The 13,820-nt window shown below is 43.9% G+C and overlaps 1 protein-coding gene across 14 annotated transcripts in view; it reads left to right on the plus strand.

The window, feature by feature from the left end:
- UNC80 (unc-80 homolog, NALCN channel complex subunit) overlaps positions 1-13,820 on the plus strand; it is a 192,723-nt gene that overhangs the window by 72,072 nt on the left and 106,831 nt on the right. For all 14 annotated transcript variants that reach the window (XR_006284891.1, XM_043525302.1, XM_043525308.1 and 11 more), the window contains exon 22: positions 2,836-3,008. Coding sequence is in view for 13 of the 14 variants with exons in the window: in XM_043525302.1 (XP_043381237.1) it covers positions 2,836-3,008 (173 nt within the window). In the remaining variant the exon portion in view is untranslated. The remainder of the gene's footprint in view (positions 1-2,835; positions 3,009-13,820) is intronic.

Genomic DNA, 13,820 nt, shown 5'->3' on the forward strand with positions numbered 1-13,820 from the left:
TCAAAGTAACACTGTCGAAGCCAATGGAGATATGCCCATTTACAGCAGCTGAGGATCTGCCCCATTGGCTATTGCCATCTTGTCCTCCATTGATGGTGGAGAAGAACCAATTTCTGGATTATTAACAATGAGGACTGATCGTGCTCTCATTGAAGTGAATGATAAAATTCCCATTCACTTCAATGGGAGCAGGATCCAGCCCAGAACAGTTGGTTAGGTGATCAGGAATATAGAAAGAACCAAAAACAGAATGGTGGCTTGTGGCCCCCCTCTCCTTTTTTTCCTCCTTTCCCCCCCTCCTAATATATCAGAATGAAGCCAATAGTTAAGACCGCAGGCCCAAAAGTCAAGGATGAGATCCTCACCACATCCTGGCCCCTTTATGAAAGGTAAAGAAGGACCCTCAAAAGCCCTGTTTGTGTCAGGGGGGATTTTTCCCTGTGCAGGCCATGAGCTAGTCATAAGATTGTCTCTGCAGGACCTCCTCACAAGCCCCAGAAAAGGGGCAGGGCTGGGGATGGAAGGCACATGATGGGGGCGGGACCACAATATGCAGAACTTTGGAGATTCTGTTCATCATTGCCACCCATACAGAAAACCAGGGTGGACACAACAATTGAGAGAGGTTCCCAGAGGTGTCTAAATTATGCTGGTGGCTGTGGCTCAGTCCCAAATTAGGAGGGCACAAAAGTGGCTTAATGCATCCTTAGCTGTGCCCTCCACCAAGGCAGTGAGTTTCTGTGCTGTACTTCTTAGAGGTGCAGCACAGATTCTGACACTGAGAGATTGGTTAGACATGTTTAAGGGACAACATCATTATTTGTCTATAGCCCGAACAAGATATTGTGGTACAATGGCCATTAATTGTATCAGTTGAAATATACCAGGTAGTTAGGAAACAAAGGCGTTGGAAGAAAAGGCAGCAATGTCCATTCAACTAATACGAGTGTCCTTGTTCCTTTTCTGTTTTCATTTGGATGAAATCTGTCCTGGGATAGAAATGTTTTGCTGTTGGGCACTATGTAGCTTAGCTGGATATAGGACAGCCATGTACTTTCATTCTTACAAGAAGATTTTTTAAACTTAATTCATCTTTGTTTGCATGATTAGGCTTAATAGTTTGGAAAAGATTTTCCGTCTATCTATTCTGGGGTTGTCATTGTACTATATAAGGTAAATCTTCATGGCAAGGTCCCTTAGTGGACTTGGAGTTTTCTGCTTTCTCCTCTCCCTAGGTCAAGAATGTCCTTCAAAGCTGGTGCCCTGCCTTTCTCTGTTACATCCATGTTAGAAACAACTAGAGTCCCCAGCCCAAAGTTCTAACTTGCTTTATTATTGAGCATTCTATAAGATTCCTCAATGATGAGAGGTTCTTCCTTATGCCCATAAATCAAGGAAGGTGGGATAGTTTTGTGGACAAACCAGAAAAGCCCATGATCTGGAGATTCTTGACTTTGGCTTGATTCTGCATATGCTTCTGCAGAGGGAGGTGGAGAGTTTATACTTTTGATTGTGGTGAATGGTAATCATCTTAGACTTGAAACTACTTTTCAGATTTATCCTCTGAGTCCTGTCTAGTCCTCCGTCTGCTCTACTGAGGTACTCAGTTTTTCTAGCTTTGTTCCCTTAGAGGTGATAGAAGTGCTCGTATAATGTATTATGTAGATCTTCTGTCAAAGCTTTCAGAAGAGCTTTCCTTTGAGAAGACAAAAATGGCAGCTGAGCCATGTACCATGTTGAGGTCATGTGGGTGAAGAAATCCAATTGATCTCCCTTGTTTTTGCCTTTAGGAGGGTGTCTGGCTGAAACGAAAGCTTTTGGCTACTCCCCAGTGGTGCTTTAGTTAGAATATTTTTAATTTCATTGTATTTTCCCAACTAATTAATATTTCTTTCGTGTACCTTTCACAAGCCACACCAACTCTGTAACTTGTTAGGCTTTGCCTACTTACTTACCTTCCTCAGGGGAACCTTGGTTCCAGACTGCATTGTGACTAGCTGACGTGTCCCATACAAGTAACATGTTAATGTGTTCAAAGGAGGTTTTGTGGGCTTCATTTTTAAAAGTGACTAGTCATTCTGGGTGCCTCCATTTTTAGGTACACTGCATATGAGACATCTTAAAGGATTTACAGAAGGTGAGTGCTGAGCAGTTTCTGAAAATCAGGCCTTGACATAAGGTATCTCAAGGTGGGCTCCCCAAAATAACTAGTCACTTCTGAAGATTTAGGCCTATATAAGTAACAGCTGATCCTTGCCTTGTCCTTTTGGAAGAATTATTACTCATGTTTGTCCTGCTCAAAATATAGTATAACCTTTGTTAAATTCGTAGGTAAGGATAAATGCATATTCTTTCTTAGGGAGAAGGAAGATGATAAGCTAAGATAGAGACGGATAAATGAAAATAATCTAAATAGACTGACCAGGAAGTGTGGAGAGGGAGAGAGCCTGAGAGCCCGAACACGCAGAAGACTCGATACTGTATTTACATATTTGAAAAAAGGCCACGGACCAACCATATTCTGATCTAATTTACACTGGAGTAAATCTAGAGCATCTCCATCCGCGTCCAGGGAACCATTTTGGACTTACATCAGCATAGCCATGTTCAGAATCAGGCTCACAGTTTTCACAGTCACTGGGTGCCATGGAAATTGTCACATATGCTCAGATCATGTATCAAGTTGAGGGAAGGGAACTGGGTCAGGATCATGCACGCCAGGATTCCTGTACAACTTGTTTTTTTATCTGTGAGGTATTGTGTCCCCCTTCTCTTCCCTGCTTCTCATCCCCCATCCCCCACCCTGGACCCCCTTTGTACTCTCTGCCTCCTCAGGTTGCCACAGTTTTGATGATCACTTGGCCTCCAACCAGGAAGGTGGAAAATCCAAGAATGTAGTGAACCTGGGAGCAATCAGACAAGGCATGAAACGCTTTCAGTTTCTCTTAAACTGCTGTGAGCCAGGCACTATCCCCGATGCCTCCATCCTGGCAGCTGCCCTCGATCTTGTAAGTTATTGTGCACGCATTCATTAATATAGTTCTTACCTGCTGAGCAATAATGTACAAACTGGAGTGTATTGAGATGCTACTGTCGTTAGTTAATGTCTATAAAGCACTTTGAACTGGTAAATCACTATATAAATATGAAGTGTTGTTAATATTAGCTGAAGTTTTAATGTGTGTGACTGTATAAATATGCACAAAAAATGGGTCTCCATTATTATATCAATCCTCTTAATAAGATTATTGCTAACATGAAGTTTTTATATTCATGCTGCAAATTGCACTAACGGTCAGAAGCTGTCCTTTTGCAAATAGCTTATAACAATACAAAGATACAGGATATAGAATAAAGGACAGGTAACTGCCAGATGTGGGGCTATCATTGCACTGAGGGCTTCTGGTGGTCTCATAAGTAAAGTGAAGCATGGCTGTTAGTCACCAGAGACGCTCAAAGGAAAAAACACCAAGGCTCAACATTTGGTTGTTTTTAATGTATATACTAATAACTCATGGATCCAAGTCCCAGACAATCCAAGTTGACTGTTCCGTCCTTGCTCCCACTTGTATTGTCATCTCCTCCACTCCCTCCCTCCGTTGCTGTCCTTGTCCCCTTTCTTCCCTTTGTGCTGCTCGCTTTCTCTTTTCCCAGCCCAGTCTCTGAGGACATCTACAGCCGCTGACTTCCAACACCCTTCTTTTCTCTGTGACTGTTGCTGGATCTGTGTTCATTTGCAGCCTTAGCACCCTCCTCTTCACTACTCTCTAGATTTGCTCAGTGGCTTGTCCACCCAGGCTAGCTTTCTGTCCCGGCAGTGTTGGTTGGGTGAATCTCATAATTCATGGGTTGGATATCACACCTGTGAATTACACATTTTTTTTACATAGGTTGTATTGTTTTTAACGCTGTAAACCACAGCCTGCCACCCCCCTACGCTGCAGGTTCAAATCCAACCTAGATCAGTATTGGCCAAAAGTTGCTGTTGCATCTGATGGCTGTTCAGTTTTCTGCGTGCAATTAGGGAGGTGGCCTCAGTCCATTTCCCAGTGGACAGGTGTGTGCTTCACTAAAGCCCACCACTACGGCTGGCACTAAATGGCACCTGGGCTGGCTGCAGTGCCAGCAGAGTAGGGGAATGTTGAATCATCCAGGAGGTTGAACCGCCTTTTCACCCTCAGTCCTGGGGTCCATGCCAGTCAGGGTTGAGGCAGGCTTGCAGGGCTGGATGGGAAGGCACTCACTCCAAATGCTTGTGCTATAGCAAGAGGACTTCATTCTCCAAGACTGTCAAGCTTCTACCCATCACCAGCACTAGATTAACAAACACAAAATGTAAGAAAAAAACTTTCACTACAGCCTCATAGACGCTGCACTGCATCACTTTAAGACCTTTCTTGAAATCTGTATGGCATGTACTGTAACAAATTATATCACCTTCAAGAGCTGTGTAAGAGAGAAACATGCCATGTGACATCAATCTGGCAAGTGACAATGTCCTTCCTTATTCTTAAAATGTGTCCTGTGTTTAAACCACAGGACCACTCCCTGCTTTCTCACTTATTAAGATAACTGCAAATGTACCAACGGTACAGGACAGTGATGTGTTTATACTATGTATGACCTGGGGAATGCTAGGAGCTGGCTTGCCAAGCTGAGTTTCACTCTCCGTCCTTCATCATTAGATGGGTAAAAGCCTTTGGTTCGAGTCTGGAATGGGGTTGCCTGACAAGAAAGAATGGTATAAGAATATCCTGATAAATTCTCTGGGCTGGAATCTGACCTCAGTTACAGTGCTTGTAAATCCAGAGTGTAACTGAGATTACAATTAGTCAAAAAACAGTATTGATTTTACTGTAATCTCCACAAAAGGGTAGTCTATATTTAGTATATTTTATATTGCATCATCACATACTATTTTTTTCCGTGAAAGCCCTGCCTCATTCATGGTCCAGAATGGACCTATTTTGAGGATGAATCAGATTTGTGTAGTGAAGGAGACTGTTGTCTGTAGGCCCCCTGCTGGATTTGTTACAGAAGTTGGGAGGTGTCTAGTGAACGAGGCAGGGGATTGCAGGAGAGAAAAGGTTGGTCTTGTGAGTAAGACAATTGAATGCCACACAGGAGAACTGGATTTTATCCCTGCCTCAGCCACAAAGTTCCTATGTGATATCACTTAAACTTTTCACACATGGTCACTAATTATGTGTTCCCCATTTTCTGGGTGCCTAACTTGGGACTCTGGATCCTGATTAACAGAGTGCTGAGCCCTCACCGCTGCGACTGAAGTCAGTGGGAGCTCTGCTTTGCACATATAAAGTGCTATATAATGCTAAGTGATCTGGAGAATCAGGCCCTGGGCATCTCAAATTGAGCACTCAAAATTACTGAATCCTTTTGACCCTAATCTCTTTATGCCTCAGACCCCCATCAGTAAAATGGGGGATCATACCATCCCTTCTCTTTACAAGGGTGTTGTGAAAATAAATTAATACATGTCTGTGAAGGATTCAGATAGTGTAGTGATAAGCACTACAGAAAAGCCCATAAGGAAATTAATAATTGCGTTTTTTGAGTAGGGTTTGAATAGAGTTCAATAAATAAGGCCTTGGAGCCATGCACTGAACAATGAGAAAGGAAAACATTGAATAGCTGCTCATTAAGTGAGCACCATCCATTCTGTGCACTGAATGAGGCAGGGGGCCTGTGGAAAAAATGCTATGTGATCATGTAATTACAGACTGTATCAGAATGCATGTGCACATGGGGGCTGAATTAAGGTTGCCTAGGCAACCTTAATTCTGGCATTTTCTAACTTTTGAATGTTTGACTTTGCAACCTTAATAATGTTCTTTTTGCATAGTTTGTGCGTGTGCAATACATATGTAGAAAGAGACATTCAGCAGCTGCTGAGCAACTACAACTCTCACTGATTTAAGCAGAAGCTCAGCAACTCTCAGGATTTGTTCAGTCATTTCAAATGAAAAGAAAACAAACACTTGGAATGAAAACTGTGTTTTTCAGCAAATTTAATCTTCCAGAAATAAGACAATACAACACAGCTTTTCAATCTAGATCTTGAGTATTTGATTGGAGCACCAAACTTTTGTTATTTCTCCTTCTGTGTTGGACATCTGGAAAAGGACTGAGGTTTGGTTTTAAAAATGAAGATGTTAAGCTGTAGTTCACAAGCCTAGAAAGATCAAATTTCCTGGTCATAAGGACTGGCAATGAAAGGAATCTGAGGAAAAGGTACCTCTGAATTATTTCCATTGCTGCCCTTAATTTAGCAGCCACTGATCCTCTTGTTTCAGAAGCTACATTGCACCTAGGGTCATGATAGCATTAATGTTTCTCTCTGGTTTTGAGAAGGAGAACACTGAGCTAAGGGAGGAGGAAATCAATCAAAGAGTTTTATATGAGGTTTCTGGTGTCCAGTGGGGCATTGAAGGGTTGGAAGCCCTTGAGCCGATGGTCATGTTATTGCTCCAAAAGTAAAGAACCCCCTAAATTGATCAAAGAGCTCTATTAAAGGGTTCCAGTGTGAGCCAACAGATTGTTCATGACAGGGTGTCTCTGCAGGAAGGTGGCAGGGATATAAGAACTAAAAGTGATGGAAATCCTTAGTTATTACTGAGAACGGTGTATGGCTATGAAGTCATTGTTATTACAAGAACGTTGAACTAATAAGGGAATGACAGTGAGTTCGCTCTTTCCAGCATCTTACTAGCTAGTTGGAATCTGGGAATGGGAGGCAGAGCAGAAAAAGTATTAAAGCTTCCTGAGGTATTTTCTTTTCTTTGTTTTCTTGACGTTCCTGTTGTGTCTGTCTTTTCTGTAGTCTCAAAGAAGATGGCTACTTTTGGCACAGAGCACAGAATTATATTTATGATCTGGTCACTGAGCTTGAAGTCCTTGTAACCCAACAGATGGGAGCCAGATATGCACAGTATGTGCTGGGATGAATAACTTGCTCCATTTTTGGGAAGTTGGGGCAGGGATCTAGTGCGACAGAGAGAAAATTCACAACACATGTCAAAATCAATATTGCTTTCACTACGCCCTCTTTTATTTTCCCTTCAGATTTGTGTCTGCCCTAGCCTTTTCCTATGACAGTAGCAATGGCAGTCAGTCCTGGGTTATTGCATTTGTCTCTCTCTACTCACATTTTGGCAGATCGTTTCTGATCTCTGTAGCCTGCCATAAGCAGATGTTTATCTTTTGGGAAGCTGTGGGTATGAGTTGTGTCCAGTTTGATTCAAACATGTCTTTACGACCAAGGCTTCTCAATTGTTGTTTAATCTGCAAGAATGGAGTAGTCCTTACCATATTCCATTTGCTTTGTATCAATTCTGCAGAGTCAGTGACATGTTTTAGCTTTAAGATGTCATATTCACTGTACATTTGAAAAGCTGTCAGTATGTTATTTTACTGCATTGGCCACTGGCAAATTATACTATTATGAAAAAATGCTTTCAACTTCTTTAAAGCAAAGAAAAACACAGTTTAATACAAAATATATTTTTAAACCGATGTTTCCAAGCTTTTCAAACATTTGTGTAATTTAGATTTGATGCAAATTAAAAGCTCCTTATTTTAAATGATTTTCCCTAGCCATGTTGCTATGACAACTGTTAAAAATTAGGGGCGATCGGCTCCAATTTCAGTCTAGTTCAACCTTCATCAGCATGTTTTTCATGCAGACTTCACAAGTAATTCCATTCTTAAAGTGATCAAAGGGTCTTTGATTAGCACAGATAGTTTAAACATATTTGCCTCTGCAACTTAGAGAAATCAGAGCAGTGGAACAAGAGCCATAGGTATTAAAAGGTAGTGATTTATTATATACATTGCACCACAGGCTGCCTTGAAGACTAGAAGCTACTTAGTAACTTATTATCCAAGAAGTGACATCCATCCCGGGTTTGGTTTTGTAAAGCTGGGTGATGATGGGTTACCAAGCGTTTTATGAGCATTAATAATTGGTTACAAGCCATTTTACTCCTTTGTCTCCAGCTGAAATTCAGTCTGGGCTGGTAGTAAATTAAATCTGTTACCTACTGAAGATAATTTCGAGGTCTAAGTTGAATGGGTTTGGTATGCTACTCTAGTCCCTTGTGGATAGATTCCCACATCAGAGGACTAGGATCAAAGGTGTGTTGTTAGAATGTGCTGGCTAAAATATTCTAATGAGCATGTTTGAAAAGTCTAGTGTAGAGAGGGGCCACTACCTTTAACATGTGATAAACTGATCGAGTTAAGGCCTAGGGGCACAATACTCTTTACCATGACCTGCTTAGTGCATGTTAAAGTCAATACTGCTTTGTCCACACTGGACTTCTAGAAATCAACATGTGTTAGCTAATATGTTCTAACACCACATATGTATCCTAGTCGAGACCAGACCTGACTGATGCAAATGGCAATACTTGACACCAAGTACTGACAGAAAGCCCAAGTGCTTAAAGGGCAGAGAGACTGAATTAACCATTTACTCTTGGAGCGATTGCTCCCAGTTCAGGGTTCCATGCCCAGTGATGAGTTGGTATTCGTACACTTGCTCAGCTGCTGCCCGCGATGTACTTGCCTTATGGCTAGAGCGAGAAGAGCTGTCAGTCTGACATCTTTCACAAGCAGTTTATTTTAAAAATAGCTATGGTTTTTTTCCCCAGGAGAGAGAATAGGGGAATGGGAATAAATTCGTTTGAACTGCCATGGTGAAGAAAGGGGTGGCCACAAAAAAGTTACTATCAGTAGGTAGTATTAGTCTTGCAAAATTACTTGACAATTGAAGGAGAAAAGAATGGAATTGGAGGCTCTCTGGTCACAAACCTCTACAGGATCAGACAGTAGCATGATATTATCTCATTTTGATTCCATCTTAAGCCACCTGCTCGTCCAGATCAGCCTTGTATTTTATAGCATGAGTTGAACAGACTATTGAGGAGCCCCTCTGGGATTCTGTAAAATATGAATTAAGAAAAATGTGGATTCTTATTCAGGTTGATTTATACGGTACAAAAAAAGTGTTATGGGAATTCTAATGTAAAAAGGTGGAGATTTTACTTTGATGACTTGTAAACAAAATTCCATAGAAAGTAGCAATGCTACTTAGGATTTTGCTGCTGTGTTGAGTTTTGACAGTAACCGTGGTAACTTGTGGTTCTTTTCAGCTACGCATCGCCTGCCCGATTCATTTCTCTCCATTTGTGATGTGTTTCTCTGTGATGTGAATCCATCCCTGTCCATTCTATCACATCTTCATCTTTCTTTTGCTGCTGCTTCCGATTGCTCTGGGCTCCAGGTAAGCTATCGCAGGGAGTCTGTGCACTGTCACGTTTAGCGGGGTCGTTCTCTCTGCAGGTGACCCACTTCATGTTTTAAATTAGGAACATCTGAGCAAGACTCTGCAGAACAAGGGGCCAAATCCCCCAGCCCTTACTTGGAAGGGAAATCCTTCCCCAAACATGCAAGACCACTGAAACTATTTGCGTGCGTAAGGATTTCTCAAGTGAGGAAGGGTTTGCTGAATTAGGCCTAGGAGATCCAACTTCCCTGTCACTTGGGTGTTGGCAGTGATGAGCTGCCAAAATCTTAACAACCGGTTCCCTCCTCATCCCATGAGTGCCCACCCCCGCCCCCCGGGACTCCTGCTCCATCCAACCTCCTGCATTCCTTGACACGCCCCCCCCCCACCCCCCCCAGGACCCCAACCCATCCACCTCCCTCCCCTGTCCGCCCCCAGAACCGGGCAGGAGGGTCTCATGGGCCACCATAGTGGGTGCCCACCCCACCCCTAAGAACCAGCGGGACCTGCCGGGGGGCAAGGTGGGGAGTCCCGGCAGTGCTTACCTGGGGCAGCTCCCAGGAAGCATCCAGCAGGTCCCTCTGGCTCCTCAGGGTGGGGGAGCCTAGCTACGTGGGGAGCAGGGGGAGCGGCTGCTCCCCCCACTAATCACATCAAAAATGGCGCCTTAGGCACCGACTCCGTGGGTGCTCCGGGGCTGGAGCACCCATGAGGAAAATTTGGTGGGTGCAGAGCACCCACCAGCAGCTCCCCGCCCCGCACCCAGCCCCAGCTTACCTCCGCTCTGCCTCCTCCCCTGAACGCACTGCCCCGCTCTGCTTCTCCGCCCCCTCCCCGGCTTCCCGCGAATCAGCTGTTCGGCGGGAAGCCTGGGAGGGCTGAGAAACAAGTGGCGGCTTCCTGCTCAGGCCGAGGGTGGCGGAGGTGAGCTGGGGCGCGGAGCGGTTCCCCTGCGCTCTCCCCCACCCCCCCCAGGATATCTGCTGCAGCGTGGGCGGCCCTCCTCGCGCCCCCCCACCCCCACCCCAGCTCACCTCCGCCTCCCTGGGCCTGAGTGCGAAGCCGCCGCCTGCTTCTCAGCTTGCCCCGGCTTCCCGCGCAAGCAGCTGATTCGCGGGAAGCTGGGGGCGGGGGGGCGGAGAAGCAGAGCGGGGCAGCGCGTTCAGGGGAGGAGGCGGAGAGGAGGTGAGGTGGGGTGGGGAGCTATCAGTGGGTGCTGTGCACCCACCAAATTTTCCCCTTGCGTGCTCCAGGGCTGGAGCACCCATGGAGTCAGCATCTAAGGCGCCACTTTTGGCTGGTTAAATTTAGAAGCCCTTTTAGAACTGTTTGTCCCTCATGGAACAACCGGTTCTAAAAGGGCTTCTAAATTTAACAACCAGTTTTAGCGAACCAGTGCGAACCGGCTCCAGCTCACCACTGGGTGTTGGTGATTATGAGAAAGTTACTGTCTTTGAGAGCAGTGACCAGAGAGCAATATCCAGTAAATCTGTTTAAGAACTTTATTGTGCCTGCTATGCAGAACCCTCCCTGTAGGGAGTGCAGAGCCACACGGGTCCAGGAGGAACTCCCCAGGTGTGCAGGCAGATCATCTGTCCATCCGTAGTACTTTTGTGAACCCCATCACTGCAGTATCTGAGCACCTCACAACCTTTAATTTATTTATTCTTGCACCACTCCTGTGAGGAGAGGAAGTGCTATTATCCTCATGTTACAGATATTCTCTGTGTCCCTCCATTCCGCAAATTATTTGCCCAAGGTCACACAGGAAGTCTGTGGTAGAGCGGGCAGTTGAACCCAGGATCCCTAGTTCCAGCACTTCAGCTACTGGACCATCCTTCCTCTTTCATCCCTTGTTACTCCCCCACCCACCATCTTTAATTGCCTCAGTCTCCTTTTCCCTTGAAAGACCTAGGCCAGATCTACACTACAGAGCTATGTCAGTATAACTACGTCCCTGACAACATTATTATACCAACCTAACCCCCATGTAGACAGCACTATGTCGATGGGAGAGCTGCTGCCTTTGACATAGCTACCACCTCTCGGGGAGGTGGATTAACTATGCCAACCAGAGAAGCTCTTCCATGGGCGTAGGGGTATCTTCATAAAGGCGCTACAGCGGCACAGCTGCACCTCTGTAGCGCTGTATGTAAAAAGAAGCCCCTAGATAATAATAGATTAATTCTCTGCTTGGGACCATCATCTTGGTTCATTTCCTTGTACCCGAGTGGATATATAAGCCTAGGTGAAACACCATAACTGCTGCACCATGGACCTGAGAATGACATCATGGGTACAATCTTCCTGGTGCTGATAAATCTGCAGACCACTGTTCCCTCTAAGCTGTGGGCATGTGCTTGCGCACACAGATCTTAAACCCCGCTCACACGGCGAAACACCGCGCGCACTCCAGCTTTGGCGGCAGCTCTCTTTGGTTTTTTTTTTTGCTTCAGCGGCGGCACAGAAGAAATTTTTTGCGCACACGGCCTGTTAAAAATTAGAGGGAATATTGCTACGGACGAGGTTAATGTTATGCTCTTTTGGGGTACGTTGATCCTCACCTATTCCTTGTTCCATGTATCTTGGATATATATGGGCCATAATGTATGATGGCTGTCCTAGGTAGCTAATAGTCCATACAAGCCTTAGGTTTAATCCCACCTCTTTGGTGTCACTGAATCCCTGACTTTCAGCTACTAACCCAAATAGTCATGCATCATTTCAGAACCTCTAACATGATGCATATTCCCATTGTTCACAGGAATCCTAACAGATAGATATTTTCTGCCCTCATTTGAATTAAAAAGAAAGGCAAACTACAACAGAATGTCACACCAAAAAGCAATTACCCCTCCCCCTCCCCGAAATGTTTCTCTTTTTTAATCTAGCCAAAATCTCTCTTTTTTTTTTTTTTTTGCCAGTCTTCCAAGAGGCCCCACATTTTTCAATTGTATTCATAACCTTTTGTGACTGTAATTGAATCAATGGTGTATGGTTCTTTAGATGCAGATCCTCACCTGCTTAAGCTGCTGTTGTCTTAATACCTAAATACATTTTACACATGCATTTGTGCACCATGAAACCCATATATTATGGATACAGAATCATCGTCTCAACTCTTTAACAATCACCTAGTCACTAGCGCCTACTCATGAGCTGTTTCAGAGTAACAGCTGTGTTAGTCTGTATTCGCAAAAAGAAAAGGAGTACTTGTGGCACCTTAGAGACTAACCAATTTATTTGAGCATAAGCTTTCGTGAGTGAGCTGTAGCTCACGAAAGCTTATGCTCAAATAAATTGGTTAGTCTCTAAGGTGCCACAAGTACTCCTTTACTCATGAGCTGTGGACATTTAAAAAGATGTGGAGCATTTGCTAAATTGCTTTTTGCCTATAAAAATTGCAGGAAATGAGCAGGTGGGAAAATAAAATAAAAGTGAGAAAAACAATTTTCTTTTATTATTTGCAGTGTTGTTGTAACAGTGTTAATCCCAGGATATTAGAGAGACAAGATGGGTGAGGTAATATCTTTTATTGTATCAACTTCTGTTGGTGAAAGAGACAAGCTTTTGAGCTACATAAAGCTCTTCTTCAGGTCTGGGAAAGGTACTCAGAGTCTCCCAGCTAAATACAAGGTGGAATAGATTGTTTAGCATAAGTAGTTAGCACATATTCCAAGGGACCAGTTGAGGGGAAGTGGACCATTAACACTCCTAAGGGAGGCAGAGAGGTATGTTGATGAGGCTTTTCGGAGTGGATGAGAAAATGATGTAGAGAGGAGGGGTTTAGATTTATTAGGAACTGGGGAAACTTTTGGGATGGGGATCCTATACAGGAAGGATGGGCTCCACCTAAACCAAAGTGGATCCAGACTGCTGGCACTTCACATTAAAAAGGTTGCTGAGCAGTTTTTAAACTAAGAGATGGGGAAAACCGATTGCTGCAGAGGTACACGTGGATCGGACAGAGACTTCTCTTAGAGGAGTCTATTGATAGAGATTCTCTAGGTTTTAGTCAGGAGGGGGGGATGAAAGAGGATAAAGTATGGGCCAGCTTAGATGAGAAACATTCACATAAAGAATCTGACACATCAGAAAAGGGCAGACAAATAAACAGTGACAAGTTTTTAAAGTGCTTGTACACAAATACTAGAAGTCTAAATAATAAGATGGGTGAACTAGAGTACCTTGTGTTAAAGGAGGATATTGATATAATAGGCATCACAGAAACCTGATGGAGCGAGGACAATCAATGGGACACAATCATTCCGGGGTATAAAATATATGGGAAGGACAGAACAGGTCATGCGGGGGGGAGTGGCACTATATGTGAAAGAAAAAGTAGAATCAAATGAAATAAAAATCTTAAATGAACCCACATGTTCCATAGAATCTCTATGGATAGTAATTCCATGCTCTAATAAGAATATAACAGTAGGGATCTATTATTGACCACCTGACCAGGTCAGTGATAGTGACGATGAAATGCTAAGGGAGATTAGAAAGGCTATCA

This window comes from Chelonia mydas, chromosome 11, assembly GCF_015237465.2.
Source record: "Chelonia mydas isolate rCheMyd1 chromosome 11, rCheMyd1.pri.v2, whole genome shotgun sequence".
Lineage (NCBI taxonomy): Eukaryota > Metazoa > Chordata > Testudines > Cheloniidae > Chelonia > Chelonia mydas.